The sequence below is a fragment of the Caretta caretta genome, chromosome 6 (genome assembly GCF_965140235.1).
Source record: "Caretta caretta isolate rCarCar2 chromosome 6, rCarCar1.hap1, whole genome shotgun sequence".
Lineage (NCBI taxonomy): Eukaryota > Metazoa > Chordata > Testudines > Cheloniidae > Caretta > Caretta caretta.
The window spans coordinates 29619687-29646969 of NC_134211.1; the positions used below are offsets into that span (position 1 = coordinate 29619687).

The 27283-nt window shown below is 37.4% G+C and overlaps 1 protein-coding gene across 23 annotated transcripts in view; it reads left to right on the forward strand.

Annotated features, from left to right (window-relative positions):
- Positions 1 to 26935, forward strand: part of SOX6 (SRY-box transcription factor 6) — a 451605-nt gene extending 424670 nt beyond the window's left edge. For 19 of the 23 annotated variants that reach the window (XM_048853489.2, XM_048853504.2, XM_048853488.2 and 16 more), the window contains 3 exons: positions 11359 to 11592; positions 14680 to 14896; positions 24020 to 26935. In XM_048853489.2, the coding sequence (XP_048709446.1) occupies positions 11359 to 11592; positions 14680 to 14896; positions 24020 to 24323 (755 nt within the window). In that variant the 3' untranslated portion in view covers positions 24324 to 26935. The remainder of the gene's footprint in view (positions 1 to 11358; positions 11593 to 14679; positions 14897 to 24019) is intronic. The other 4 variants (XM_048853495.2, XM_048853496.2, XM_048853512.2 and 1 more) reach the window with 1 other exon arrangement.
- Positions 26936 to 27283: the final 348 nt, after the last annotated feature.

Genomic DNA, 27283 nt, shown 5'->3' on the forward strand with positions numbered 1-27283 from the left:
TGGAGTTTCAGCTGTCTTGTATTTTTTCCTACTGCTAAGCATAAGTATTTCTCATTTGCTGTTTCTGTGCTACAGTAAATGATTCTTTTCTAATAGCACCTTTATGTTAAAAATGATTATAGTAGAATTGCTAATATTATATAGCCACAGTTACAATGCTCTGAGTATTATATGGAGGTGCCCATTAGTGCAGTTATAGTTAAGGGCTTGTCACAATTTCCATTATATAGTAAACCATTATTTTCAGAAATTTAGAACAAGGCTATAAAAAATAACTCGAGGCTGAGGCTTTGCACAGAAAGTCTCAGCCCATGAGAAAATTATTGTCACAAATGTTGAGGGCAGTCAGTCTGCTCAGCCTATTTTTAAGTTATGAGACTGAAAAATTAAGTATAGTAGTTCTAGGGTTTAAAACATTTATTTTCACACTCCGAAGGCCAAATTACTCTTGGAAGGAGCTGCTACTCATGTCAGTAGAAATCCAATGGGCCAGATGCTGAGCCCTGCCTAAATCTTCTTTGTGCTGCTTCAGTGATGCAAAAGGAGCTCAAAGCTGTCTCGCACAGGTAGCGGAGAATTCCTCCAGCAGAGGGGAAATCTCAGTTGGTTTAAAGTCACCTTTATGCTACCTTCTCTCTGCCCATTCGAGCATAGGTAACAGGGTAGGGATGGGATGAAGAACTGCAATCTGGCTAATCCTCAGCCACTGGAATTGTCCAAATAGAGCCACTCCAGCTTGCATAGCCTTTATACTGCTCTAAATTATAGTGCAGGTTATTTTGTTCTCCAGCAGTGTCAAGATCTTAGGAATGGAAAGCTGGTTTATCGCCATTTCCTTCTCCACCACTGAGTTGCACTGAGCATCTAGCCCCATCTGCACATCCAAAGTGAAATTTTGCTTCCAGAGTACAGAATTTTCGTTATTTCTTTAAATTTAATGTTTTAAGCAGTTAGACGAGAATGCATATTGGGAGTATTTGAGTGTCTTTCTTAGTTCCCGAAAATATTAAATATTATATTTTAAATATAGCATCTAACTACAGATCAAAGGTTACATTTCAAATGCTCGTGCAAACTTGAGCTTGCAATATTTGTATGGACACCTATTGTACTGCAAAATCCCATATTTTTTAACACAAATCAGGGAATGGCAAATGGGTATTTTTCCATTCAGTTACGCAAATTGTAAGAGCATTTTCCTGTTTTCACCCACAAATCCTGTATAGGTAGGTGCAACCCATTTTAAAAATTATTCCTATGAGTTTTCCAAAGATTTTCTAATATGTATTAACTTTGAACTCATACCCTCGTACTACAGCTGTTGCTTCTCCATCATCATTTATTATTTATTTATTATACTATTGATTATTGGTTTCAGAGTAGCAGCCGTGTTAGTCTGCTTTCACAAAAAGAAAAGGAGTACTTGTGGCACCTTAGAGACTAACCAATTTATTTGAGCATAAGCTTTCATGAGCTACAGCTCACGTCACCAGATACAAAGCTTATGCTCAAATACATTTCTAAGTCTCTAAGGTGCCACAAGTACTCCTTTACTATTGATTATTATAATTATTATTACTACCCCCTAAATGTGCTAGGCAAGAAAGAAATGAGACACACACATTCTGCTTCTAGGTTCTTGCAGTCTAATTATAGATGTGACAGAATAAGTAAGACCAGCAAACACTGGATAGAAGAGAATTACTGATATTGATACACTGAATTATGATATATGCTAGGATGTGTCAAATCAATTTGTGGATTGAATACTATAAATGAGCCATTAATGTAATGATTCCAAAATAGATGTTAAAATCTTTTGGCGGAATGCTCTGCATTTCAGAGTTTCTTAGATACCCACAGTTATTCCACAGTAGACATGACTTTAGGGAGTTTGTACTGCAAATTTCTGCGTGGCTCGAAAGCTTGTCTCTATTACCAACAGAAGTTGGTCCAATAAAAGATATTATCTCACCCACCTTGTCTCTAATATTTGGGATTGACATGGCTACAACTGCGCTACATACAACTTCTCTCCCAGAAAGTCAACACAGAATATCTCCTTATAAACCATGTGATAGTTTAATTGTTTGAAGTCATATTTTTGCTGTAATGGGGCAAGAAAAGTTGCTTATTCTCAGTTTTCAGACCCTTTTTTGCCTTCATCTCTGCCTAAAAAGAAGTATTTGTAAAATTTGAAGTTGTGCTGCTATTATTCTCTAAAAAGAATGGTCATTCTTTGTTCTCCATCTTAAAATAAAATAAAATAAAATAAATAATGGCCAAGAAATGAATGTGTCCAAATCTGGCAGATCTAGTTTTGACAAAACTTTGTTTGATATCATGTCTGAGTAAGACTGTAAAATATGTCCCTGTGTTTTAAAAATCAGTATCTTGGTTTATAAATCATATAGGTATCATCATGTCAGGAGGTGTTTGCAATCATGTTGGTATCCCTTCCACTGATGATATATTGGCTCTTAAAGGGCTAATCTGATATCAAATAAAAATCCCTTTCACGTGAATTAGTACTGTTTTGGCTTTGAAACTGATTGGTATAGTATATACCACTATATACAATATATAGTATATACCAGTATATACAATAATGCCACTTAATTGTCATCATAATTGTTCCAAAAAAGCAACTACAATGTCAGAGGAGTGTGTCATATCTTTTAATAATAGTAATAATATCAAGCATTAGAAAGTGCTTCAACCTGCATATCTAATCTGTGACAGTTAATACTTTAATTTCAAAATAAACATGAAATGCAAAAAATGATATCAATAGGGAGGCAATGTATATAATGTTTAGACCTGGTGACTGATAATTCCACTCTCTTCACTGGCACTGGGCAAATTGTATGACCTGCAACTCTGACTTTGTCCTTCAGTAAAATGATACCTACTTCAAAAGGGGGCTTTTGCATATGTTTGTAAAGCATTTTGAGTTCCTCCAATGAAAATTGCCATGTGAATGCAAAGACTTTTTATTACAGTTAATTAATTTATTTTCCAGAAATATAAAATCAAGGCTACTTCAGCATCCTTCTTTGTACCTAGAAGTTTCTCAGGTCCCCAAAGACTCATTTTTCATTCCATTTGTGCTACAGCACTGAGAAATAACCTTACCATTGTGGGCTTAAATCAGACCCTGTACAGTAATTTAACACAGTTCTGTATTATTTAATAGATGATTTCATTGTTTTCGAGTGTCTACCATGCCACATTTCAATAAGGGTTAGTTTTGCCATAAAATGTGGTCAAGTAATCTAAACTGTTTGTGTAAACCATCAAGAAAATAGCTGCATTTAAGGGTTTTGATTCATTTGAACTTTGCGGATTTGGACAAAACTGGTTGCTCTTTGTGGAGGTGATAATAGCCTATTTAAAAATATTGTTTCAGAGTTTAAATTCAAGTCACAAATCAGCACTTACACTGTTGAGTGAACTGCTACCACTGATAAAACTTAGAAGACTTGATTTTATTTTACACACAAAAAATATTTCACTTTTCATTTTTTTAATGGAGAAAAAAGCATGTAACTTGTGTAGGTATTCAAGTGTATCAATGCTCTGTTTTAATTAAGATAAAGCATTTTGTTTGCATATGTAAAGCAAATGTAATAAAAAGGAAACTCAGTGCCACCAAAGCTGAAAACAAGGGACTTTGGAAAATATATGCTGCTATATAACTGGCTTAGAATTTCCTTCATTTTGCAAAGCCACGAGCCACATGCATCAGCTCACCGCAAAGTCATTAGGTCTTTTTAAGCTCAGATGAAAAACATTAACAAATACCACAAAAGGCTTTAGTATGGCTCCTTTGTTCATTCACATATGGCAGTTTATAACTCCTGCGCCACTTGGGTCGTGTGTTTGTTTAAGCTGCCTCCATCAGGCCAGCCCTGAAAGAACAAAAGACATCTTGAGCGATCCTAAGCAGGAAATGGGCTAATCTAAACACGGTTTGTGACACTATAAGTAGAATAGAAGAGGGAGGGATTGATTAGTCATTAATGTCCAATTGACTCCATATGGATGTTGCAATAATAAGGCCTTCTTCAACGCAGTAGCAGAGTTATTGAATTAGAGGTTTGTGTTTCCTCAGAGCTGACCTTAGGGAATTCCCTTTTGGTTCTTCTTGTTGATGTTTAAAGAGAATGGAGTCTCTAATAGGGAAAATAGAAGCATTATCTGCAGTAACACTTGCTAAGAATATCATAACTGAGTGTTGCATTAATGTGAGATGTAGCCTCTGCTACAGTAGATTTTTAATTCTTAGCATTTATTTAGCATGTTTAAATGTCTTCGGAGGTGAAATATTTTAGATCCCATTAAAATGTTACAATTAATTTAATAAATCAGACATACTTTTCTCAGGTTCTTTTCCCTTCCAGGCTACAAGTACTGTTCATGAGAAATGTTGAACCTTAGAATCCCAGCTGAATAATATTTGTTTAGTGTTTGGAGTGAAGGCAGCCTGGAGACCAGACACTGCCATGCAGGATACCTGTGCCTCAGAGTGGCTACAGACTTCACACCCCTTGGGCTAGTGATTTCTCTGTTCCGTTGTTAGCATTGCAGAGTGTCTCACACCAGACAATTGATGGGAGTAGGATTTGACAGTGGCTCTTTAAGTGCCCGTATATTCTACGTTCCTTGCTGGTAATAAAGTGTCATCTATGTGTGGATGGGGATGTAAAGAAAATAAAGAGGTAAAAAGGCAGAGAAGGGATAAGAAATATGTCTATAAACCTAGGACCTAACTTGGATCAGTCCTTATATTCTGCTATGAAGCAGAAAATTTTGTCACATTTTGCAAAATCAGCTGTATGAATTTGTATCTAAACCTATTCGTTCAATTAAAAGGTATTTGTTGTATTTTTCAACTCTCTAAAGCTTTTGCCCATCCATTAATTTCAGATGTGTTTTTGTTTTTCATGCTTGTAAAAATATCAGACAAGCTGTACTGGAGGCTGCCATCCTCTGTCCTCAGAGGACGTGCAGAACAGAGAGTTGCAAAGTTATTTTTTTCACTCTAACCTATTTTATCCTTACCCATATTCTGGAGGGATCCAACTCTAAGAACAAGTGTATCATTCCAGTTTCAATGCCCATTCAGTCCTCAGCGTCTCTCCTGTAACCAGCAATAGCAATGCTAGTAGTTCATATTGGCATGAAGTATTTTATGATGTGGCCACCAGGGTCTCCTATTTGCCCAAATAAGAGGGCAGGGCAGCACCTGGAGGCTATAAAGGATCAGAGAGATGTTGAAGTTGATAGGAGTTTTGTTATTATCTTCAAGAGAGCCATGCTTTCAGCCACAGAAGACTGTCCCTTCTCTAAAGAGCTTACAATCTAAAAGATAGGACAGACAAACAGATATAGGCAAACAACAAATAAGCAATATGTCAAAAGTTACAGTATAATTTCCCCAACATCCCACTCACATGACAATACTTTCCCCCACCCTCTCCTCTGTCCAGATTCTGACCAAACTTCTTCCCAGCCCTTATTCATAGAAAGCACCCTCCTTCTCCCGTATCTATCCTCCGAGAAAAACGCTTAGCCTCATCTGGTTGTAGAAGATTTTTTAAAGTGTAAGTGCTTGGCCGGATCAGGGCCATAGTATTTTAGCTTCCCCTTCATTTTGTACTGTCCTTTGACTATGTTTAGTCTTCATATGCTAATCCTGAATTTAACTTCTCCAGAGGAGTTAAACACTGTGCATCTACAAAAAGTGATCGCTGTCCTCTAATCTGCTTTTTGTTTTGTATTATCTCATCCATGGCTCAGCCCAACAGAAGCTGAAGAGCTGGAAAGCAAAACAGCCCTATACCCTCAGAAGCTGAAAGTGACACTTCTATAGCCCCAGCCTCTGCTGGGCTGAGGAGTAGATTTCCCTGCCAACTAAGCCAATAGGGCAGCCAAATTTTGTTTTTGTAAAAATTTTGAATCCCGACCAAACTCCTCATTCTGGAAGTCAGACTCCCATTCTGTGGCTGTATTATGAACAGTACATTAGTGAATGGCCCATTCGTCACCACAGACACACACTTGTTTTAACTTTCCCCCAGTTAGTAGTGTATTTGTACATATTATTTTGCAGAGGGATTTTATTAGATAATGATGAGCAAACTCTCCCTATGAATTAGAGCTAAAACCCCTACCACTTTACAGTCTTCCATATCCTTTGCTCTTCAAATTCCAGAATAGTCTCTCTTTTGTTTCTGGCTCACTCATTATTGTAACTATCAGCACAAAACAAGAACGTGGCTTGTAAAACCTGTTGAAATTCTGTATGTGGGTGAAAGAGCTTTTTTGATATTTGATTGACAGATTGAAGTTGTTTAGAGCTGACTTGCAGTTTGAAATATAGTTATTGTTATGGGTTTCAACCTGCAAGACCACATTTTACATCTGCCTCTTTTATATCATTAAAGCCTTAGTTATAACCTCAGTGAACATTAAGAATTTTTGCTCTCCAGTTATACCTTTTGCAAACAGAAGCATTTTCTGTAATGTATAGTATATTGAACATACTCCTGCACTTGTGGGACGCTTAGGACAGACAGGTTGTGTGATTGGTAATTATTTTTAGAAGCTCATTTTGCACAGATTCTTTTGTGAGAGCCCTTGGGCCTAGCTGCACATATTCACTCAAAGATCAAGCAGAGAAAAGCTCAACTTTCTTCAGCTGCCTTTTCCAATCCTTCAGGTATGGACTTGCTCAAAGTAGATGCATCAAAAACTTTGTGTCCTTTTTGGGATGTTTGCAGTTTACTACTACTGTAATTAAGAATCATTCCCTAAAAAAATAATTTAAAATAGATTACAAGGGTTGTAGTTTCATTTTCCTATTCCAAATTATAATCTCTCGAAATAAAGAATTCAGTCCTACAAATGTCCTATTGAAGTATAAAGGACGTTTTCCTGCATCGGAACCAGAGGATCAGGCCAAAACTTTATTAGAAAGACCTAAAGACAAACTCATTGGCCAACTGTACATATTGGTGCAATCAAAAATGTATAGAGTTGTTTCCTAGCGATGGCAACTGTAGATAAACACAGTCGCTTGTAAATGGCATGGTGTGGCAGTTATGTAAATCAAGACATGATTTTCAAAATAAATTGTATTTTAAATACTAATTATTTTTTTTTAAAATAAGTTTTGAAATTTTTGTGGTGTTATTATCTTGGTTACTTCTGCAGGCACAAAAGCTGACCAGAACAAGGGAATTCAGTGTTTTACTTTTAGAGACTATATAATGCATTATACCTCTCCAAAGTAACTCTTTTCATTTGTATACAGTGCTCAGAGCTAAAGGTTGTTTTTCTGATTCCTCCTTTGGTGTTATATGAGCATGTTTTGCATGCAGTTGTGTTAGACTACAGTAGTTTCCTCCTTTACTTAATTATTGATCATTACACTGTAATTACAGACATCAGGAGCAGATGCTCCCCTCTGCTTATGCTGTTGGAGTGGAGTGATATCACTGGAAATATGGCAGGGAGTGTGAAGTTGGGAAGCAGTGTCACCTGTCTCCTTAGAACAGGGAAACCTCACTTCAGAACTACTGCAAGGTAGCAGCAGGGAAGGAGCTTGTGAGGCAATCCAGGGATGGGCCAGTAGATCCACCACTATGTGGATCTACAGGCCTCAAATCTGATGATGCGGAAAGGCCCCGCGTACAATCATGGGCTATAGTGGCAGTGGAAGTGTTAAGCAGCCATCTGCATCATACCAGTAGGTTGAGAGAAGATTCCCCCCACACACACCTTTCTTAGATATTCTTTGCCAAATCCATTTATTTGTATAGTGGTGGTGGGATGTATGAGTGCAGCATTTGGCCCAAGGATAGATAGACCCTCCCTTTCTCCATGTCTGGTAAACAGAAATTCTTGGAAGGTTTGTGGCAACTCCCTCATGATTAAACCCTCCCATAAATTCCTGCCACTTGCAGTCTCTTCAGTCTGTGTCAGACTTAAGGGAAGCTGGCAGAAAGGTGGGAAGGAAGCTCATTGGCACTGATCCAGCTAAGTACTTGGGCATGTGAGTAGTTCCAAGGAGCATTTGTTAGGGATGTGCTTAAGCACTTTGCTGAATTGGGACTATAACAAGGAAGCAAGTTAATGAAGGTAGAAGGTGTAAAATCATTATATATGTCCCAGTTCAGGGCAACTGCGCCTGTATTTACCCTCCATGGTTCACCAAGGGCACCCACTTTAAGGTTCCTAGATCCTCAGCAGTCCCCTTTCTTGGGTAGAGACCCATGTCTCTCTCCCTCCTGACTGGGATTTTTCCAGACTGCATAGTTCTCTGTCAACGATGTATATTCCCAGCATGCCAAACTGCCTAAACCTACACACACACACTAAAATGTTTATCAGAGGTGACCCTAAGCTCAGGTTCTGTTAGGTATTAATTCTTCAAAATCCCACAACTGGGCGTTCCAGGTGGTTACAAGTTCATAACTGTCTCAGATTCAAAACCAGAACAACCATGAATAGCTCAGGCCAGATCTACACTCAGAAGTTAAATCGGGGAGGTGGGGAGATGGACTAACTACGTCAACAAGAGATTCCCTCCCGTTGTTGTAGACCTACACTGAAGCTCTACGGCTGCGCTACAGCATTTCAAGTGTAGACACGCCCTTAGGCTTTCCTTTATATAGCTTGGATCTTTGATCATGGCCTTGTATAACAGGTGAGCAGCAGACAAAAAGTCCACTCTTAAGAGCAAAGCTTCAAAAGGCTAGGATTTTGCATAACCAGAGGGGGGGAAATTGCATTCTCTTTTTTTTTAGTGCATCCATCTTTTCTCCTTTAAAAAAAAAAAGTCTCTCTCCCAGGAAATCCACTTCACACGTATTGTCCCAAAAGTCTAATCTTGTCCGACACATTGTTCACTATTGGCCTTCCATCACATCAGCATCCTACAGAGGTTACATAAAATCCTGGCCAACAATAATGCATGAACTTTGTGTTTAGTATGATGGACCCAAAGATACTTAAACTGAATTCAGTAAAGTTTTTCAAGGACACTTCAGGAAATTGCCTTATCACAGTATTAATCAGCTGGGTAGAGCAATGTTTTTCCCTCTTTTCTTTTTCTATCAGTAGAACTGATTGAATAACTTGTTGCAAATTTTGACAATTTTGCACAGAATAAGGATTCATATTTTTTCATTTGTCAACTAGCTTCATAATGCTGCATTATCATTGCATAGTTGTTGCAAATTTTGATATTTTTAAAAATGGAATAATTATACATATAATTATATATACATTTTTCGATTATTTGTATTAGTCCTACCTATTAGAACGAAGTCACTAAACCACGGTAACATAGGAAACCCCAGTTAAAAATATCCCAATTTTAAAATAAAGATATATTCTATTTGAGACGACGTGCAGGAAGAGTCTGATCCAGAGCCCATTTAAAGACAGGGAAAAGGCTCCTGTTGACTCCAGTTGCCTTTGGATTAAGTCCTAGAAGCACATCTTTATCTTCACCCACTCAGCAAAACCATTACTCCCTATTGCAAGAGAGAGAGAGAGCAGCAATAGTAACCATCTGTAAATGCTGAACACCTGTGACACAGTAGTTAACTCAGAATAATATTAAAATATTTTTGCATCTGACATTTGCCGCAAACCTGTCTTCTTTTATGTGCACACATGTAAGTATATAAATTGCTGAATCAGTGTCAGTTGTAAAGTAATGGCATTGGGGGCATCATAAATTTCCACAGTGATCCTCAGGAGGAGACACTGTCGTATCTGAATGAGTGTTTTGCTTCCAGGGTAATGTATGTCTTCATCTGGCCCAGCAGTCAGCATATTGCCCTATGTTGATGGATATTGTCCGCTTGAAACTACACTACATTTCACTGCACAATAAACATGGCTGTCAACGCCATATAAAGTGAAATCAATTTATCCTCTATGGTCAGTGCCTTTTAAATGAAATTAATGTACTGTGGGCATGGTGGCAAAAAGGTAGTGTATTAGTTATGCATCCTCTGTTCTAAGACTTTTTTCATGTAAATGAATTGCCTACATGGAATTAAATTGTTGTGTATATAAAGTATGGTATTTTCCCAATAAATTAGCAAAATTAGGATTCTGCATAATTAAAAACTAGAAGCCAGTCATCGAAGACAATAGAACAATGATACTTTGCAGAAGATAAATATCTGACCTTATATTTTTGGTTAATATAAATTACCTTCACGCTGCTACAGAAAAATAATGAGGCACATTATTGTGCTAATTTATTGTCATGTTTTGACACAACCACCTTTTTGTTTTTATCAAAGCACTGGAGTGTAGGGTGTTGAAGCCTAAAATAAAATTGTTACTTTTCTCCTGTGCAGCCTTTTCCGCTTCTCTGTTCACAGCTATGTTCCAGCCTTAAAAGTGTATATTACAATTATGATTCCAAAAGTTCCAGGACAAGGACATGAGTTTACCAGCGTCACAGCTCAGCTATATCAGGCAGTACATTACTACCATGTAATGTTCAGCTGTGTGCACTCTAATGTACAGTACAGCTAAGACTGCTTGTTGTCAAGAATACTGAGCTTGGGTACAGCCCAAGATCCATCTCAGGTTAGAGCATGCGCAGCTGAGTTGGAGGTGGGGAGTGGCAGGCCATCAAGATTCACTGAAGTATTACTGTCAAGGGGAACCCAATGTACTAGTCACACCAACCTGTTGCTCTGGTATTAGCATGCATACCCATTGACTGCAAACTACCGTATTACAGATGCGTGGTTTGATCCTGCATGATGCTGACCCATGTTCAGTTATCATTGAAAGAAATTTGAACTGAGGATGCTCAGCCCCCAGCAGAATCAGACCTATGTAATGTGCAACATGTACCCACAGATTAAGAATATGCTATATAATTTATTATGAAATGTTAGGATATGTTCCACAAGAGTCATTGTGAAGTACTTGTGTGAGCAATTCTACATCACTGTTTGATCCTCACGTGTAACTTTTATACACTTGCACCCATGGAGCATACAAAATGTACACGCAGTATTAGAACCCAGAACTAGAACTTGATCTAGACTTTGGTACCTTGACAGAAGTAAAATATAATTATCAATACAAACAACTTGTTGGCTTATACAGGTATTGTGGATCTTGTTAAGACTGCCTTTGGATGGTTACATTGGAATCATGAAATTAGGTCTATTTTATCTCCTCATATAGATCTGGAAGCAAGGGTGGGGGAGAGGAAAAAATGAAGCTAAAATGAACAAGGCATAAGAATTTGTTTTGTAATCGAAATAATAATGCTTTGCATCCATCTTGTTTCTTCCTGCCTTGATATTACAGGAAGTAAAGCAATGAATGGCTCTGCAGCTAAACTACAGCAGTATTATTGTTGGCCAACAGGAGGTGCCACTGTGGCTGAAGCTCGAGTCTACAGGGATGCACGGGGCCGAGCCAGTAGTGAACCGCATATCAAGCGACCAATGAACGCTTTCATGGTTTGGGCAAAGGATGAACGCAGAAAAATTCTCCAAGCTTTTCCTGACATGCACAACTCCAATATCAGCAAAATCCTAGGTAAGTACAAGGAAATAAATATATTGTGACTGATGTAGATGTGGCAGCAAACTAGGACAAATGCAGGGATGGATGTTTAAGGAACAGGCCACAATTTATTAAACTTAACAAAGGGCAGGGGCACTACCCATACTCTCACCAGCACTGGAAGTGGTTCCAATACAGGGGTTACACAGATACTCTGTAGAACTACCTTGGCCTACGACTCAGCATGTTCTTCTGAGTCTTACCACCTCCCTCCCTGCGTGAGTGAGACCGGGGATACTAAAAAGTGGGCTGGGGTTGTGGGGGGCGGGGACACTTTGGCCCATGAAGGTTTTCTGCTATCCCCTGAGCACAAGGCCCATCAATAAAATCTCAGGTCTTTTACTTCTGGGAACCGTTCCTTTTAACCTCACTGGAAACCACCCACAAATTGTGAAGAACTAACATCCTTTCCAAGTACTATCGTCAATTGTTAAATCCTATTACTATTTAACTTAACTGCGCCTCCAGGGTGCTGCAAGGAAGGCGAAAAACTTCCTAGGTGCCTACAGGAAGAAAACATTTCTTTCCTAACCCCAAAACACGTGATTGGTCAGACTGCTGTATCCACAAAACACACCTCCAAGGCTATCAGTACAGGGTAGAGGCTCCACTTGGCTCAGGCTAGGGTAGGGTGAGGGACCAATCAGCTACTTTCCTTCCCCTTTTAGCTAATGAATGGCAGAGACTCTGAAAGGGAGGGACAGCCCCCTCTGTGTATTCTCCCTCGTTCAACTGGGGCTGTCCCAATTGCCAGTTCACTGTAACAATGGCTCCTGGGTAAAGTGACCCATTGTATGATCACATCAGAAATAATTTGAACTCAAGAGTTCACGATTCATGCAAATGGAAACTGTACTTCTTATGGTAACATTAATAATTTTGGAAATATGTTTAATACAAATCCAAGATAAAAATTTATGTCAGAGAATTAAATGTCAGAAATGAATTATTGGTCAGCAAGTTTCATAACACTTGAAAGAGCATATATTCAATGCATATTTTCTTTGAAGGTAATGTTTTAAAGAAACATACATCAATGTTAGAAGAAAAAATAAAACAAAACACTTGCATTACACAATTAAAATTACTTAATATTAACAATTCAGAAGTAATATTTAACGCGTATATACATGTGATATGGGCATACACCAATACATGAGTTTTGCCACTGTGCAAATAAATTGGCTGATTTTTTTAGACATTGTGAGTCAATGACTTCTCTGGAGAATTAGAAACATACGTGAGAATGAGTAGTGAAATGTTAAAACATATATTTGTTCTCTGAGTCTTTGAAGTGAAAGATGGATTCTAAATGTAACTCATAATAAATAACAGTAAAAATCAAGTTTCATCTGCAATCATTTTATTGTAAACTTTTGAGTTGAAATGCATTTTTAACAGAGCTGTTTCTCATGCATTTGTTATTTCTGTCAGAGGCAAAAAGACATTCTAGAAATAAATGTTACTCTGTCCTAAAACTTTTAGTATCTCACTTAGAAGTTCTTATATTTTTGTCTATCATTTTGAATAAGTTATATGAATAGCCTTTCAGTTTTGTATAAACCCTGCACTGTTTCAACTTTGGCAGCCATGGGGAATCTATATTATTTGTGTGCATTCTATGAAAAAAATTATTAGGAGTATAGTAACTGTATTCATTAAAATGTAAACTTTCAGCATATATCAGAAGTGCCAGCAATCGTGTGTTTGTTAACCATAGCATTAACCTGTCATAAATAAGTCTATCTCCATATAATATCTTTGCAACTTTTCCAGGACAATGAGAAAAGAGTCTGAATTATTAGAACTGACACAGAACATTGCTGGCTATGGATAATATTTATAAAACTTTTCCATTTGTTGATGTATGAAAAATCTTGGTAAAAGAATAGCTTCCACCCACGTTTACCGCAGCTGTAATAGTTTTATCCAGCTGAAAGACACCAAAAAGTACTTTCTGCATTGCTTACCCAAAACAACCCCCCAAAACCTATCCTCTCTCCAAGAGTTTAGAACATTCTTTATAAACAATACAAGAGATCTGAATACTTTTTCCTCTTCCTGTATAAACTGGATTAGAATTTTTTACTACTTTTATTGGCGCAGCTTTCAATGAATGTTTACAAGAATTAAACTGGTGTATATAACTGCAAATATGCTTTCCTTTAAAAATATAACTTTCTAAGTGCAGTTCAATACATTAATTTAATCTGGCCAGAGGAAAATATGCATAATAGGATTTAAAATATTGTAGAGTGCCAATAGCATGCCAAGGTTGTATCAAAGTGCAACTAAATTAAAGATGTCTTATTAGTAAGGGGTTATTTGTAATTTTGTGAATAAGTGAGCTTTTCATAAGTTTTCCTTGCTAAGTAGCAGAGCATTAATATCCATTATTAGAAATTTATAAGCTGTGTTCTCAAGAACTCTTGGAGAAGCATGCATACATGAGCAATGTGATAAGCTTTTAAGATCAACAAAATGACAGTAGACCCAGCCTGACTCTAGTAATGTGCATTTTAATAAATGACAGGTTTCAGAGTAGCGGCCGTGTTAGTCTGTATTCGCAAAAAGAAAAGGAGGACTTGTGGCACCTTAGAGACTAACCAATTTATTTGAGCATGAGCTTTCGTGAGCTACAGCTCACTTCATCGGATGCACCATTTTAATAAATAGCTCACAGAATTATTCTCAGGTCAAAGGTCATTATTGTAAAGAATAATAGAAAAAAATTGTTATGGACACAACATCCATATTTTCAAATGCAACTATTGATTTTAAATTACTCAATTTTTAGGTGTCTGACTGGAAACAATTTAAAGGAGCTGGATTTTCAGAAAGCGGGTGACCCGCACTCTCTGGAAGTCATGCCCCTTTGAGGTACCTCAAATTGGGTGCCCAAAATAGCTAATCACTTTTGAAAATCTTGGCCACAGACAGGTTTTGTAAATGTTGGTGAACTTGTTAGACAGTATGGCAAAAAAAAAAAAAAAAGTGTTTTGCCATGCCTAGAACTAGAACTCAGTCTGCATTACTTGAGCATCATGTTTCTGCATATAGGCTCTCGCTGGAAATCCATGTCTAATCAAGAGAAACAACCTTACTATGAGGAACAGGCACGGCTAAGTAAAATCCATCTAGAGAAGTACCCTAACTACAAATACAAACCTCGACCAAAACGCACCTGTATTGTTGATGGCAAGAAACTGCGTATTGGAGAATATAAACAACTGATGAGGTCTCGAAGACAAGAGATGAGGCAGTTTTTTACTGTGGGGTAAGTATTATTATTGCTATTGCTGTTTTTTACAGCGTAGTACGATGTTGTTTTTCAAACAAGTGGACAGTTCTCCTTACCTGATGGGTGTACGAGTTAAGGGTACAATCTGCAAAGTCTTGCTAACACACCTAGGATGTACTATTGAACATAGAATTACCAGCCACATACTGTAGTCTTTGATTAACTATGGGCCTGCTTCTAGAACTCTTTGAAAACAATTGGAGTCTGTTCAGAGCATTTTTAATTGGGCCATATGTGGGTGATTAGCAAGCCCTGCCCTCAGTAGTGATGGATTCCAGGATCAGTCCCAGGATTAAGACAGGAAAAAGTAGAAAAGGTGTGCTAGAGAAGACAAGGTTGAAGAAAATAAGAGATTTAGGGATGGGAGGAGTAGGGAGAAGATAGTACGATTCTGCAGAAGCTTGGGGGAATGATGCGCACATCTTGAAGGCACCTAATATTTTTTTGGTTATGTATTATTGTGGTATACAATATTCCTTGAAGAAATGTGTTGCGAGAAAGGACTTAAAGTATAGGGATAGATCAGCCAGGTTTCCAGTTCAGAATGTATGGCACTAAAAAAAAAAAAAAATCCCACTACAGTTTTAATCAAACTTTGTGATATAAATACAGTGGAAGGTATTTTGAACAGGATGCAGTGGTATGCCAATTGTCCAGATTCAGGATAGAAAGCCCACTGAAACAATTGCATCAGAACTGATTTATCTCTTCCATTCGCTTCTGAATTAATTTGTGATGCTCTGCGCCAGGGTGCGATGTTTCTGGTAGTTTAAAAAGAGCCTAAAAGCTATCTCCCCTGCCAGCCCTTCCAAATTCACAATGTTCTGCTCATTTCTCTAATCATAATAATCTCCTTTTGTTGTGTGCTTTACTACCAGATAATTGACCTTGACATCAGTTATGTGTCCTGATTTTGGGGATGTAGAACTCCCTGTTGCAGTCAATTATTTCTTGGTACAGCCTGCAACAATGTTGACTTTTTGTTAAATCAGTCACTAGACGTATTTTCGTATTTTGAAATATGAAGAGATAATATAACTTATGAGTCTGTAATATGATGCTGTTAGCTTACTCTGCACTATTAGTTGTTTATTAATAAGCTGTTACAGAAATTGTACAGATACACATCTGAATTGATATAGCATATCACAAATTACATTCAGTTCAAAGGAGTGAAATTCTAGTCCACCTCTTCCAAGGCAGATTAACAGTCAAATCATATCAATACAATAAATTTTCAAGGTCCAAAAGCAGCAATGTGGGTAAATTAAATAAAGGAACAATAGCATGACAGTGAGAGAAAAGACAACGGGAGAATCAGTTGCTAATTCAAAGCATAATTAAGTTGCAACATTGTAGGGATCAGAGGAGCAGGTAAAATAAGGAGGTCAGGATTGAGAATTATTCTGTTCTTGTAGAAAAGTGAATGACACAATGGCTGTTTTTCAAAAACACTAAAAACTATTCCCCATGAACCCAATGACCCAAGTTAACTTTAATGTCTCCTTGTGATATATCACAAAGAATCATGAGAGGCAACATGGGAATTTAATCATTTTTCTAAATACATGAGTCCTGATTCTTCTAATTTACACTATGACCTCTTAACACCCCTCTGGCAGAATAAAGAGGCCTTAAAGTGAGTGTAAATTACATTTATATTGATATGATTTGAATGTAATTTACAACCACTTTAAGATCCCTTTACACAGCTAAAGATGTATAAAGGAACGTTAGTGTAAGAGGGAATCAGGTCCTTGGTTGGAAACATGAGAGAATATGAAAACGCATTACATGGATTAGTCAAAGGTGACAAAGGATTCATTTCTTTGTTCCATCTGTATTTACATTTGGGAGTTGAGGAGACCTAGAATGTGTGTGGTTCTTCTGAATTTGTTTTTACAGGGTTTCTTTTGTGGTTGTTTGACCTTCCACAGTTGTCGTCCCTCCTCCCCGCCCCAAAAACCCCCCACTGTTTTTTTCCCAGAAAAACAAACAAATAAATAAACAAACCAAAACCCACTGAAAACACCAAGTGAGAAACTGGAGAAAATTTTTTTGAAATGAAACACAAAACTCATACTATATGATTCACTTGGTAAGTATATTTATTTCTTAAATAGAAAAAGTTTATATATTGTTCAAAACAAATGCTTCCAATTAAAGTAAAATACTGCGCCACAACAATAGAGTCTCCAGTCAACCAACTGGTTAGGCTTACCCTACTTTCACCTACTTATTTGCTCTGTCAACATCCAGCCTATTATGACGTTTCAACTAAACAACTTTGTGGGCCAAAACCCCTCAAATATGCCACAGTTTGGCACCATTTTAATGTAACAAACAGTGCACAACCTTGTTCACAAATGCAGATTTATATTCAAATTATAGCTCAATCTTCAGAGCAGAGTTTGTTGGGAAATAGTTTTCCCATCTTGCAAATATTTTCAAGACTTTGAAAATTTTTATCAACCCCAAGCAGGACAAAAAGTTTAAATCTCAAATTTTCGTGAACCAAAAAAATCAAAGAAATGTTTGGTTTGGGTTGATTGAAATGTGTTGTTTTGATTGAGACCTTTTAGATTTTTAAATCTTTTTTCAGTTGAATTAGCTTAACTTTACAAACAAAAAGTCATATTGAACCAGAAAAACATTGTTTTTTGTTTAAAAATATCAAAATACTTCATTGCAACAATTGAGACTCTTTTTTTTTCAAAAACTTTTCAAGTCAGGAGATGCAGTGAAATACCCTGTTTCACAAATTGTTTCAGGTTAAACAAACTGGCATTTTTGGTGGAAAAAAGAGTTTTGTTGAAAAATTCCCAACTAGCTCTACTTCAGAGTGAAATCAGAGCCTAATGTTTCTAAGAGCAAAAATCTTTCAAATGTATTTTCTGTTTACCTAAATCCTTCAAAATGGAATAGAACAGAAAAGACAAAAATAAAATGAGAAGACCCAAATGAAATCCTCAAACCCCACAGGGTTGTTTGATTTTTTTTTTTCTGGGAGAAAAAACAAAACTCAGGTTTTATAATCCTAGTTTCTTCTAGTGAGGGGTTCTGATGTGTTTTCCTGAGTGTTGTTTTAGATCCAGTAAAGAGAGTTTACAGTGGGCAAAGTGCTCCGAGTTTCCATGTTCAGTGGTGTATTTGTGGGCATTCATGTATTTGTAAAGTGCCTATTCCCTTTCCTCCAGTTACTCAAGTTTGGACATTTCCAGCATCTCACCAGGTTTCTGATGTGGTTGTAGTCCCCTGAAGTTCTATACATGAAAAAAAATGATGTCTGTTTGGATTTCTCAGTAAAGTTCTTGAGTTAGAAATTCTGTTCTTTTTAATTTATTTATTTAAACACGTGGATTAAATTGCATATCATATGTTTAATCTGTTATAATATGTGCAAAAATATAGTCACAGTATGCAGAAATAAATAGAGGGTGTATGAAGATGGGAGGTAGAAAGACCTATTTAATTCATGGGAATTAAAACTTCATGGCATTTCATACAGTCACATATTTGTGGTGTTTAGATGTTGGTGTTTTTGTCGTCTGCTTCCGCTTTTCTCTATTCTGTTCAAGTTCTTCTACCACCATTAGCACCATAGTATCTGAAGGGTACTGAGCCCTGTCAACTCCCCCTGACTGAGCCTTTAGTTACTGGAGTAATGATTGTGTCATGTGTATGGGTGGCGTTTGCTCAGATTCCCTTCAAAAGCAAAATTGTCTCCATTTCTACTATGACAACAAACTTTTTGTTACTATGGCTTCTGAAATGTAGATGTTCATGCACTGGTTCTAACAGCATATAGTAAGTGGAATACTGTAGTAATCAAGAGTAAGACACACATCACTAATTTAAGTTAATGCTTCCTCAGAAACTGTTATGTGAAATAGCAGTATTTTGAACAAAAAACTAAACTGACTAATGGCCAGATTCTGCACCACTTACTTAGGCAAATTCCTGGGAAGTTCAATGAGAGATTTCTCCAGAGAGCGAGATTGTACCGTAGGGGTGATATTTATTATCTATGCAATAGACCAGCACAAGGTCTATGCATCATTTACATACAAATTAAGCAGTATTATAAAGACTTAAGTAGTGTCTATACCTGTGATGGAACTATACATTCGTGAATTTTGCCCCAAATGAGGAATACTATCAGGCAGAATAATTCAAACTTAATGCACTAACACATACAATTTAATTAAAAAAAAAAAGCGGAAATTCAACCTGTAAACAGCCAGGTAATGTTTTATAATATTTTAGTTGTAATGATACAGTTGTTTACGGGAAGCTTTGAATGAGAACTTTTCTGCCCTTCTGTGAAAGCTAAGCATTAAAGCAGCTTCAAGTGATTTACAATTTATCTTCAACAATTCATTTTTTCATAATCCTTAAGTAAATGTTCATGTGGAATGCCATAGACTCAGAGATTTCAACTTAGAACAGCGTATTTTGTTACCTTTTCTCACAAAAATAATTCAATTCCTAGTCATTTTCATAGTCTGATACCCTTTACATAGAAGTATGTATTCTATACATTAATCTGCAAAGTAATGTGAACGTTAATTTTCTTGAGTCTTGCCACGATGAGATGTTTATAAATAAAGCCTTTGCAGTATTTGTAACTACTGTATACGTGTGTATTCTGAATGTTGGTAGACTACTGTTTTGAATAAGCCTGTAATATTATACCACTATAGCAAGAGCTAAAATTAAGTACACAATGGATGCTTTTGTGAGATTTACTGTTATTTTATTCCTTACGGGGAAGTAAGTTTCAGGGTGTGTAGCACATAAGCATTTTCCCTAACGCAACCAATTTAGCTTCAGTCATTTAAAGAGCTGTCAGAAAATAGTTCTGAAGGGATCAGCAAACAATGGTACTTTGCCAATTTAAATGTTTAGTTAGTTTTGCAAAAGTCAAAAAATGGAATGTGCTCCAGGAAAATCCTAATAATTTTAATACCACTAAATTGCCAACAGGTCAGTTTATATGAGAAATTTCATGTTGCCTGCTCTCTACTGTACTTGTCTAATTATATCAGGCCAGATCCTTGGCCCCAATACAGCCCCTTTGCAACACTAGCAGAGCAAAGGGTCTATAGAACTGGCTTAATTGGCCCTCTGACGATTTCCTTGGCATAAGAGAGTCCACCAGTGGTATAGAGCCGGTGTAGCCAGCTCTACACCACTGCTTCTCGTAACCGCTAAGGCACGAACGCTGTTGTGCTCTGGTGATCTCTGGCTTCCGGAAAGGCCCTTTGGTGGGCATTCAAGCCGGGTGCAACTAAGAACTTAAACCAGGGGGTGAAGCAGAATCAGGGAGGCTTAGAGGTGATGTAAAAATATGTTTTGCCTATGGTCCTCTGCTTAGTACAGCTTGGCTAGACTAGAGGATCTAGAATTTAATATGACAACAAATACTTTTAAATACAAATGTTTTTAATGTAAACTGCAAATCAAAAATGTAAAATGAAGTTAAGACCTGAAATATATGCTAGACACCACAACTAATCAATCAATTCAGAGCATACAGAATGCAAATTTAAATGAACCCCTTTTTCTCCCCTGAATAATCTTATTTCCTAGAAAATGACAAAGTCCTTTCTCAGATGCACCAATGTAAAAGAAAGTACCAAGAGAATTACACAAAAGGGAAAAAAATAGTTTACATGTTTGATTAGATAAATGGGCATTTAGGTCCCAATTCAGCAAAGCACTTAAGCACATCCTTCATGTAAAGCATTTACTTAAGTTTTGTTGAAGTCAATGGGACTTAAACATGTACTTAAAACTAAGCACATGCTTAAGTGTTTTTGGAATTGGGCCTTTGCATTTAACTCTGGACATAGCTCAGTTTTTTTCATTTTTGCTTTTTTACTTCACCTGAAATAATTAATATCCAGTACCTATCCATCCTTTATTCTGAAATCTTAGAAAGTTTTTGGGAGAAATCATGACTCCACAAGCTACCATTGATTTTAATGGATCCAGGATTTTGCCAGAATTATTTTATATCTTTTTTACTGCACAGGATGATCTATGTGGAAATACCCCTCCCCCATTTCTGATTAAATACACGTCTAGGTCTTCAGACAATCGATTGTTTTTGACCCACTCCAGTCAGTAAGCACATTCACCATGTGTGTGCTTTTTTACACTTCACTAGAGGAAGAATAGTGAAGTGCATTCTTGAGAGGGATTCATTAAGCCCCAAAGGTGTGACCTACTTTCCTGTTACACAAATCAGTTATGCAGATTTGTTATACTACTTGTGTTCATGCTACAACTTGGCATGCATGAGAGATGATGCCTAGAGTAAAATACCAACACTGCAGATTCATCCTCGCTGTCCCCAGGTAACCTGCACTTTTTCTTACCTTAAAAAGTGTTGAAGAGATGTAATGCTATTGCAAAAATACCTCCCCTCTCCTCCCATTGAAATGCAGACATGCGAGAGAGAGTTGCTAACCTTTAATAAATGGCTTAAAAAATAAGCCCAGCAGTGTCCCAGATTACCTACAACGCGCAGCACTTCTGCACTGCCTTTCTTGTCATGCCACTCCATGGCTCCTTCTGATTTTTTTCCCCCCTTATGGTAGAAGGGAAAATGCTAATCTTTCTCTAATGCTGCAAAGAAAGGGATAGCACAGAACAGTCTGCAGTCAAGAGCACTGTTTTCACTGTCAGTTCTCATATCTTGGCCATTAGTAACCAGTTGCCCACTTATGAAAAAAAATATGGTTTTTCTAGGGATTAGACAGTCAAGGGTCACACACAAATGCCCTCTGGAATTTCTTCACTTTGTGCTTTCTTGAAAACAGATCTAGCACACAGCACACAGAATTGTGGGAAACCGTTCCTGACTGGGACCTGTGGGCACTACTGCAACACACATAACGCACATTGAAAATATTGGTTTCTAAATGGCTTATATATTGGAAGGGTAAGCCCCACTGATGTTGCTGTATAAAAAGCACTGCTTTTCTCAGAAGAGCTTTCAGAGTTAATACTGTGAAGTTCTTCAAAAGGTTTTTTTGTCAATATATTAATGATATTAAAAGAAATACCAGGAAAAAAGGTTAATGGCGGCATTAGAACTGGGTGAATAGTATGAGAAAATTACACATGGACATCTTGGTGAGTTCTAAAAATAACGGTGCTACGACCATCAGTGGACCCATTTATTTATTTGTTTTTGGCAAACAAATTTTCAGGTGACTGTTTCTTTTTTCTGAATGATTGTGAAGAGGGAATCTTGGGCTTGTCGCAGAAGTAATTTGTAAAGCTTACATCAATCAATCAGGGAACAGAAATTGTACCATGTGACTTAAGTAGCCCGTCCCACAGTTGGAATATTGAATTGTTAAAGTTGAAACACTTGAAGCAATACTAGCAGCCAATCATTAGCAAAAAAAAAAAAAAAAAAAAACCATAGGCTGAAAAATGTTTGCTCAAAACATTTATCAAATGATTTCAAATAGGGGACAAATTAGTGAAAATCTGGGTCTGTTTGTAGACAATTTGCAAACATAAAAAAAGTGACTAAACACACTGAATAACTTATTTATTGTGAACTGTTCATCAGCAGCACCATTCTTCTAAAACTGGTATTTGATGGGTGCTCCAGAGGCTTTACTAGCAAGGGGAGTAACATTCTCGTCTCCAAAACTCCATTTAAGTTTTGTTCTGAACTGGAGGCCTATGTCTTAGACTGAGAGAGGAGACTTCACCATAAAAAGATGGCAAATAACCGAATTCTATCTTCACATGTTCACAAGGGCACTCCTGTGAATTTCATTGGAAGCTGTGCATACATCCAGCGGCAGAATTTGTCCCAAAATGTATTGGCAGTATAGTGAAAGTAGTTTGTAATGAAGTGGAATGAGGGAAAGAGACACATTTTGTGTCCATGTGAATTTTTCTGTCACAAAAGCATATTGTGCAAAGCCTTAAGAAATGAAAATTCTCTGCTCATATATTATAATTTAACCAAATCAAGATGTTGCTATCTTCACTTCCTCTCAATCTCTCATTTTTTCTTTTCTTTTCTCTTCTTTTCTGACATTCAGGCTTGGGTTAGGTAAAGACTGAGGGGAGTGGCGGGGAGAGTCACTTTCAGAACAAAATCCCATAGTGATATGTTCTATATGGAATGTTATGATTTCACTGGCTCCCATGGTTCCTGAACTTGGAGTAGTTTGATCTCCTGGTAGCTCAGTGGTGTGATGTTTAGCATGATTGTAATCTCATGTCAATGAGTGAATGAGACGAACTCACAAATGACAGTTTTTGCACTCTTGCCCTTAATCACTGATCAGGACAGGCAAGCGAATAAGGACAGACACAGGGATGGGTAGTAAGCAGCAGGCTGAAATTTAGCAATCCTTATTGACTGTCCTGTGCACTGAATGAGACAGAGGTTCTGAAGAACAAATACTAAGTGATCATGAATTTAAGGACTATGGGTAAAATTTCTAAAGTGCTTAAGTGCCTGAGGAGCCTAAGGCCCATTGTGACATAAGTACTTAGGAGCCTAAGTCTCACTGACTTTCAATTAAGTCTCAATTACTTTGTTACTCAGTAATAAGGTCTGTGAAGGGTGTAGTACTATCCACAGTAGTCCATTGAAGAACTTACACTAGAACTCATGGTCTCCTCCAGTGCTCAGCACAGTGAATATTATTCACAATAAATTATTTGACCAGCTCTCCTATATATGACTGCAAGGCTGGGACTACAGTGAGACATTTGAATGGCCAGGTTTTAAGCTGCAGAAGCCAGCTTTGACAAAGTCTTACGTGCTAGAAAATTTAGCAACATTTTGCAGTCTATTTTATGTTAAACCACCCAATACCTGAATGCATCAAAGGTCTGATACTGCCAGTTGCCGAGCAGCTTTATCTCTAGTTGCACTTGACAGGAGCAAAGGGCACTCCGCACCTTGCAGGATCAGAATCTGGAACTCAAAGGCATACACCAATATGTTCTGTAGAAACCATGTACTTTAATTTTGTTTGATATGCACAGTAGGGTTCCACTCCAGATCTAAACTAAAGGTAATCAATCATGTTCCACTCTTGTGTTTCCTTGCAGACAGCAGCCTCAGATTCCAATCACCACAGGAACAGGTGTTGTCTATCCTGGTGCTATTACCATGGCAACTACCGCACCATCACCTCAGATGACATCTGATTGCTCTAGCACCTCTGCCAGTCCGGAGCCCAGCATCCCTGTCATTCAGAGCACTTATGGTATGAAGACAGACAGCGGAAGCCTTGCTGGAAACGAAATGATAAATGGAGAGGATGAGATGGAAATGTACGAGGACTATGAGGATGATCCCAAATCAGACTATAGCAGTGAAAATGAAGGCCACGAGGCTGTCAGTGCCAACTGAGGAGCGTTTGCAGAATTAAAGTACTCTGACTCTTTTGATTTTTTGTTTTTTGTTGAACAAAAAGTTCTTAAAGAGCCTGCATGCATGTGTGGCTCCTACAGTTACATCAGCAGAATGGTCTTAAATGTTTCTTAACGTGTGAGACAGATTGTTCCCCTAATTTTCATGAACCTGTTTTTTTTTTAATTTAGTGAAGACATATATTAAATATCAGACATTGGGACTTGAAAACTTATATGAATCAATAGCTGTCTTACAAGTCTTACCTTTTGTCTCTTGTCTTTTTTTTTTCTTCCCTATTTGGATGCTGATAAAGGTTTAAGTTTTTGTTTTAGATGGGAGCTATACATTCTCACTCAGGTATGCTGTGCCAGCCTACAGGTTGTGAATGTGTTTTTATTCTGGATTATTTTAGAAAACAAAAACTGCAGATTTCATATTGTGAAACAGAACAAGTCCGCAAGTGTACGCATCTGTGTGTCAGAGCTCATCTTTTAAACAAACTCTGAATTCCACTTTTTCCACATGTATAGCTGAACTTCTGATGTGCCAAACTTTTCATAACTTTTGAATCTTAACATTTTAAAAGTCTTAAGGGAGACACTGTAAAGTCTTAGACAATCCTTTGGCATCTTAAAAAAATATATGTAAAACATAATTTTTTTCCAGAAAATGGTAAAGTACTCAGGAATCTGGAGACAGGATATTCTTAAGTAGTGAACAAGGTTGCCACAGTGCATGTGTCCAATTGCTTTTGCCTCTTGATATGCCATTAGCGCAAAATATTAAGCACAAAAGCGCGATCACCAGCTATGGACAGGCCTGTCTTAGCAGCGTGAGGCCACCTCTGACTACATTCTCTATCCCTTTGCTTTTAACCCTTGCATTCAGTCTTAACACATTTTCTCTTAAATAATTTATTCATTCCAGAATGTCAAGGGTGAAAATACTTAATATTTATTTTAAAATGTACTGTTGGTGGCATTACATTTATAATTCCTTATGACTGTCTTAAAGAGCCCTTTCTCTTTCTTCCCCCGAAACATGCAGGTGCCTGAAAATAAAAAATGCACCTGCTTCCCAAAATGAAAGTGGAATTTGTGAATGGAAAATCCAATTGTTTCCATAACACTATACATCCAAAGAACATCTGGAACCACTCTACTGCATGTAATGCAAAATAGAATGAATACTTTGAATATGTACATACAGTACATATACTCCTATATATTTCTGTGTGTCATGATACACATCTAGACTTATACAATATACAGATGAACAGTCAATGGAGACAGGTGCATTCAATGTCTCTTCAGAGTCTGCAGTGATGGATTTGTAGGGCCCGTAGAATCAAGTAGTGAATCAAGGTTCTGTACATGCCCATTCCAGTGGTCACCTGCAGGAGCTTTCTGATATCTTCAGTGTATTTATGCAGTGATTTATTTGTGAAATTCCTCAGGGGGAAAGTCACACAAAAGTCTGAATTGCAGAGCAAGGCATATAGTACATTACAATAGATTTATCAAATACTAGTTGCACAGGAATGGGAGCCAGAACTCCTGAGTTCCTTTCCTGGCTCAGCCATTGACTGGCTGAGTGACTTTAGGCAAGTCATTTAAGCCACAGTCCTATGAACACTTACCTATGTATTTAATTTTACTCACAAGTATGAGTCTAACTACATATGAGTTTGCAGGATTTGGGCCTTAATGTCTCTGTGCCTCAATTTCTCTATCTGTAAAATGAGGATAATGATGTTTCTATATATCATCGGGGTATTAAGAAACTTGATACATGATTGTAAGGTGATTTGGGATATTTGGAAGAAACCTGCTATAAAATGCAAAATATTATTATTTGTATTATTAGAAACAATATCAATGACAAAGAAAACTTCTGGCAAATATATGGGGGAAGAAGAGAGGGAACACTCTGAGGTTGAGAAGTTGCTGAATGTTCAGAGACAAGGTGAATATAAAAAAGGAGAATTTTCTTCTTTTCTTCACTCCCACTCCACTCTTGATACCCACAAATAAATCACTAAGCATAATAGATAGTACTGGGGGGCCTGATCCTGCACTTGTGCTGAGTGTCCTCAACTCCCATTGACTTTACTGCGAGTTTAAGGTGTTCAGCAACTCTGTGAAGCACTCAACATCTTGCAGAATCAGATACATGCAAATAAATATATATGGACCTGATCCAGCCCCCATTGATTTCAATGGGAATCTTCCCATTGATTTTAATGAGCATTGGACCAGGCCCCATATGACTGAATGGGTACAGTATTAATACAGGTTATCTTCATGCCTGTCACACAATCTTGCAAAGCTTCCTGTAAGACCTATTGACAAGTCACTGTGCTGTGAGCTGTCATTTCTCTCACAACTGCAGCTCTTTGAGTGGAGATAGCCTGTGTCACCACTGTAGGAATCACATCTAAATGTGCAAAAACAATGAAGATTGTTCAGTTTACAGGACGATTTATAAAGATAATGACACAGAAACACAGTGGTCAAATTTCTCTGACCATTTTGTAATTTTTACTATTTATTAAGTGTGTTCTAAGTCCATGTCTAATAGCAATAAACTGGTCTAGCCAAGACTTTAAAGACATATGCTGTGTCATTAGCTGGTGAGCGCCCTCTTTAAGCTGGCTAAGGTACTGATAGAAAGTGTTTTTTTGTTCTTAATATTTCTTGGAGATTTGGGCTGTTTTTAATACATCTAGCTTGGATTAGGTGGGAGGGTACTATTATTTCCTAAAGAACAACTATTTATTAATGACAGGTTTCAGAGTAACAGCCGTGTTAGTCTGTATTCACAAAAAGAAAAGGAGGACTTGTGGCACCTTAGAGACTAACCAATTTATTTGAGCATAAGCTTTCGTGAGCTACAGCTCACTTCATCGGATGCAGTGAGCTGTAGCTCATGAAAGCTTATGCTCAAATAAATTGGTT